Source organism: Diaphorina citri, unplaced genomic scaffold, assembly GCF_000475195.1.
Source record: "Diaphorina citri unplaced genomic scaffold, Diaci psyllid genome assembly version 1.1 scaffold104081, whole genome shotgun sequence".
Taxonomy (NCBI): Eukaryota; Metazoa; Arthropoda; class Insecta; order Hemiptera; family Psyllidae; genus Diaphorina; species Diaphorina citri.
The window spans coordinates 1-5,874 of NW_007481033.1; the positions used below are offsets into that span (position 1 = coordinate 1).

General features: G+C 41.2%; 1 protein-coding gene across 1 annotated transcript; it reads left to right on the top strand.

Moving 5' to 3' along the window:
* The first annotated feature begins 6 nt into the window (after positions 1-6).
* Positions 7-3,288, top strand: LOC103524104 (anoctamin-1). Its single transcript, XM_017449434.2, has one exon. It carries the CDS (start codon positions 85-87, stop codon positions 3,187-3,189), a length of 3,105 nt encoding a protein of 1,034 aa, XP_017304923.1. The 5' UTR covers positions 7-84; the 3' UTR covers positions 3,190-3,288.
* Positions 3,289-5,874: the final 2,586 nt, after the last annotated feature.

A 5,874-nucleotide genomic window follows, 5' to 3' on the forward strand; every position in this document is an offset into this window, starting at 1 on the left:
AAACGCACAACAAATACCTCTAAATATTGGCATAGTGAAATTTCATGACATTTTGTTGGACAGTTTTTGTTCGCATTCTACACTATGGAGACTGATAGGAAATATTTAAAAGCTTCGGGCACAGACGAAGAAGACGACATATTCTTCGATGTCCATAGTCACGATGGCACTGCTGAAGTAGACCACAATCATACCGGACCTACTGGATCTCCTAAACATGAGACTTCAATCAGCATCGACCTGGGATCCGGCAAGACTGAAGAGGAAGAGCCTTTGGATTTCATTCTGGTCTGGGCCAAACCGTATAATCGTCGCGAGGAGTTGGAGCAAGAAGCCAACCATGCCGAGATGAAACGAAACATCTTCGAGAAGAATTTGAAAAAGCAAGGGTTGATTTTGAAAGAACATCACAATGGTCATCTGTGTTTCGTTACGATCTACGCGCCGAGAAGTGTTCTCCTCACATATGCAGATATCATGAAGCTGAGAATGCCCATGAAAAGTTATGATGATACCGATGGTAGCACGAAGAAGTTCAATATCCTCTCCGAAGCAGCCAACTTTGTCGTATTGTTCATAAAGTTGTGTATTGCTATTGAGCCCGCTAACATGCCTATGAAGAAGTTACCATTGACAGCCCAATACACCAAAGCCAAACATTACCTGTTTGACGAAGAGAATAGTGACTTTCTAAGTCCGCCCTCGCGCAGTTTAATCATTGACTTTATTCTATCCCGCCAAAGTTTTACAGCAAACAATAAAGACTTAGCAAACGTAGGCATTCAAAGACTGATCGAGGATGGCATCTACAAAGCAGCCTATCCTCTTCATGATGGGGACTGGGCGACCGGTGATCCTGAGAAGAGCTTGAGGTATAGCTTGTATAAAGAATGGGCACATCTGAGGAACTGGATTAAAAACCAACCTGCAGACCAAATCAAAGAATATTTAGGAGTCAAATGTGCTTTCTACTTTGTGTGGCTAGGATTTTACACACATATGCTAATACCAGCTTCTATTCTTGGACTTACCGTGTTTCTGTATGGCGTCTTCACGTTGAACAATGATAGTTTGAGTCGAGATATTTGTAACAAGACGTTGAATATCATTATGTGTCCCCTGTGTGATCGGACGTGTGATTATTGGAAGCTTAGTGATACTTGCAAGTCTGCCCGCGTCACGTACTTATTTGATAATACTTTCTCTGTGATATTTGCCTTTTTAATGTCCATATGGGCAGTGTTATTCTTAGAATCTTGGAAACGTTACTCCGCCGCTATTACGCACCGATGGGGTTTGACACACTTTACATTGGAAGCGGAACATCCCAGACCAAGCTATCTCGCTAGATTGAGTCATTTGAAAAGGACGAAAACCATTATGAACATTATTACCGGAACTGAAGAACCTCGCGCGCCATTTTGGATCAGGTGGCCCACTCGGATTTTGAGTTTCTCTGTCGTTCTTATTCTGATCATGTGTGCATTGGCTACTGTAGTTGGTGTTGTTCTGTATCGGATGTCTCTCTATGCTACACTTAGCCTGAGTCATAAAGCAGACTGGATGAACTCTTATGGCATCGTCATTATCCCTTTTACTGCGGCATGTATCAATTTAGTGTGCATCCAAATATTGAATCTTGTATACGCGAGGTTAGCAACTTACATGACGGAATTCGAGTATCTCAGAACCCAGACTGAATTTGATGAATCTCTAGCAATCAAGATCTACCTGTTCCAATTTGTCAATTACTACACTAGTATTTTCTACATCGCTTTCCTCAAGGGGAAGTTCATTGGCTATCCAGCCAAGTACACAAGGGTGTTTAATCTCCGACAGGAAGAATGTTCCCCCGGTGGCTGCTTCATGGAGCTTTCTATTCAACTTGCTGTCATCATGGTCGGGCAACAGACGTTCAATAGCATCGTAGAAATGTTCATTCCATACTTCTGGAAACTTTACAACGTGTTCATGATCACTACTGGACTTAGTGATGATCTGTCAGAAAATCAGAAGAATGCAGATCTCATCAACCTCCGTGACAATGGAGAAACTGAACTTGAGACAAACCAAAGGAATGACAACGCTACCAAAAAGAGTGACAAACTAATCAATGATACCAATAGATTGCTCAACAAAGAAACCGCCATTGAATTGAAACCAATGAATAAAAGTGAAGGCAATAGCTCTCCTGAACATGGCGAGAAAAACCGAAACCTCGCCATGATTTCCAGTCTCAAAGATAAAGCACAGAACTCAATGAAGAAAACATTGAAGAAGACAGCCTCTGTTATCTCAGATGAACTGATTAGGAATTCATCTCTAACGTCCAAGTCAACAACAACTACTGATCCGAGAGCTAAACAATGGTTAGAAGACTTCAAACTTCTTGACTGGGGAACACGAGGCTTGTATCCTGAATATTTAGAAATGGTTTTGCAATACGGCTTTGTCGTCTTATTTGTATCCGCCTTCCCCTTAGCACCTCTGTTTGCTCTCATCAATAACATTTTTGAAACACGTTTAGATGCCCAGAAGTTCCTGAAGTACTACCGACGACCTGTACCTCACAGGGCGACCAATATAGGAATCTGGTTTCGAGTGTTGGATGTCGTCGCCAAGTTGGCCGTCATTTCAAACGCAGTCCTCATTGCTTTTACGTCAAATTTCATACCTCGCATCATGTACAAGTTTCTAGGGAGTAAGAATTTCACAGATGAGGGCTTCTTGAACGACACACTGTCTTATTTCAACACGAGTGATTTTCAAGAATCCGCGCGACCTTTGTATCCGTCCATCAACGTAACAATGTGTCGCTATCATAACTATCGCAACCCACCTTGGTTTGAACCGAATCACCTGAAATATAAAAGGAGCTGGTACTACTGGAAACTACTGGCAGCTCGTCTTGGTTTCATTGTGGTGTTTCAGAACGTTGTATCGTTTGGTATGATCATTCTACAATGGCTGATACCAGATATTCCGAGCGAATTAAAAGATCAAATCAAGCGCGAAGAATATTTGACGAGTGAACTAATCATCAAACACGAAACTAAACGGGCGACTGCCAAACAAAGTAAACATGATTACCGGAGAACCAAATCTACCGCCAATTTAATAGATAGTCCCTCCAGTTTGACGTCTCAGCATGAAGAAATAGAAACTGCCTCGGATGAGAAAACCAGTTGAGCTTTAGACTTCCAAGTATGCCTAGTGCACACCAGCAACATTTTCATCAGAAACATTGTTTCTCAACAATCCAGAAATGTTTTTGCAACAATCCGGCAACTTTTTTTTACTCTCCAAACTTGTTTCTGAAACATTTTTGCCTGGCACTTGAGCAACGCCCTGGTGTGTTCTTTGGCACCCGGGCGGCCTACTTAGCACACCCCTCACTACTCCTCGGGCAACGTATACGGCTGGACCACTCCCATTTCTCTGGCATTTTAACCAGGGCTTCACAAAGCACACCGACCCGACCGTTATATAACCAAGAAGAAAAAAAGCCCAAAGTCCAGTGACATATTGAATTATTAGTTTGCCGCAAAAATGCACTGCCCGATCGAAATGGGGAAGCTACTAGATGGTGGTCCGAAATAGTGCCACATGGTAGTTCGTCGGCCTTCCCGCACCCGGAGCGTTAACGAGTTCTCATGGGTAGGCTGTTGGGTTGCCACTTGAAGTCAACCAGATAGCCCGTGACCACGTATGTAAGGTCAAAAATGCGTCGATTCTAAGGATCAGGAGTTTTTTGTTCTCATGACTCAATCCAAGTTGGGCTAACCTCTAAAAAAAAAACCAAGGTAGATAGTAACGAAATGGCGCCTGGAACGGGTTAAAAGTGCCCTCAACCCCAGGCCAACCGCGGCCCAACGCTATCTTGAAGAGTTGAGTAGCGTCAGCCGAACCCTTGCCAGTCGTCCCTTGCGGTTTCCCTTGGTAACCCCGCGTCTGGACCGAGGCGGCGATGTACTAGTTAAAGGTTATAAATAAAAGTCACGCTGAAGTTTACAACTAAAAGCCTACTAGGCTAAAAAGTTACAATAAAACCAAGGTGCCAAGACAAAGACCAAAAGGTAGAACAAATGTCGCAAGACCCAGAAACCCTTCTCTCAAGAGGTAAATATCTGGAGGTTACCTCCTCAAAAAGGTTGAAATGAACCCTTAACCTTCATTGTGGGCAGGAGGAGTTCGAGGTTGATAGGTTCAAAGTGAGCAAAAACACGTTTGCAAAACCCGCTAGGAGTTCCGAATGTTTAACGCGTGTCCTTCTCAAAAAGTTCAAGTAGTCCAGTTTAAAACGCAGCAGGATCTATGGATTTATTCCACACAACACACATTAAATAAAAAAAAAAAACAATAAAAACAAAAAAAAAACAGACATCTGCTTTATACAATTGCTTTTAACTCGAGTGGTCAATAAAAAATGCGTTCTAAACCAGAGCGAACGCTCGCCTATCCCTTCCTCCCCTCCCAACCGTTAACAACTACAGCCTCACAAAAGACCTGACACTTCGCCCCCCGTCTTCTCACTAAAACTTAAAGGCAACTAAAGGTGCTTGCTCGTAGTCCGTTTTAGACTAAAACGAAACCCACATAAAGCAAGAGGGGGCCTTACCGACGGAAGGGATAGACAAGAAACCCCCCTTTGTAGATAACACTACACAAAGTCCGCCATTACAATGGTAAACAAGCCTGTGGACTAAGGTGTCAAGAACCCTGTTGCACCGGATTCGGTCCATATGTGTGAGCCCTGGACGGGGACACCCGATCCGGATTGATGCAGAAAGTAAACATAACGGATGCATACCATAGTAATTTAATATTTGTAATTTATTTGAGGATCTACTTATTTACATACAAAAAAGACAGGGTCTTATGTTAAAAGTTGCTTTCTAGAGCATTTATTGCAAGTGCTCTGAGAGTTCTCTGTAGCTTTAATAAAAATTTACGCTACGCAAGAAAGAAAAGTAATACGACTACCATATGTAATTAGACTTGGCTACGATTTAGCGACTGTAAATGCAACTTGTCAAAACCGTTTGTTAACGACCGCATTTACTCTTTTTAGGACACACTACTATTTAATTTAACAAGACTAAACGTTGTTGAGCAGATACACACATCCACTACAGTCTTTTTCGACACTACATAGCGTATAAGATATTGTTTCAAGCTATTTAATACCTACCCACCAGTTTAGACTTTAAAACTTAGGTGACTTTCGATTTTAATATTTTCTTTCTTTTCATGCTTCGTTTTTTAATTAGTTAGTGTTGTAAAAATGTTTTAAATAAGCTGTTCCGTCTAACATCCAAAAACTGTTTTGGGTCGAACGTCTTGAATCCTATGCGAGACATAAGCTTAAGCTATCCCGCATTAAGTAAAACAGCTTATATGGATAAATACTTCCATAATTCCGTTCAAAGTCTTTTTCCTTCATTTTCGACACAGAAATGTACCACAGTAAAACATACTACTATTTATCGAATCTTAATCTTGAGGTTCTGTTTTTAATGTTTTTTTAGAGTTATGGTTTAAGCTGATCACATCAGTATCTCTTAGTGATTGAAAGTTCTTGAAAAAACACCTTTCCTAGAATGTTTAACCGGAAACTAATGTTTAACCCAAATACATACTTGACACATTCCTTCGTAAATAGTTTGGACAGAATATTACTCGATAGAGAAGTGTGTATGTTCTAGATCCTTCAATCTTTATTTTACAACGTAAAAAAAAAATACTAAAAAGTCGTGTGAAATAAAGACTAAGGAGGTGCTGAATGTCGGAAACGTGTTGCCGTTTGTATTAAATACAACGCTTACAACTTCTCTGAAATTTCTATTAGATCATGTGTGAGTTTGTTCCATTTTT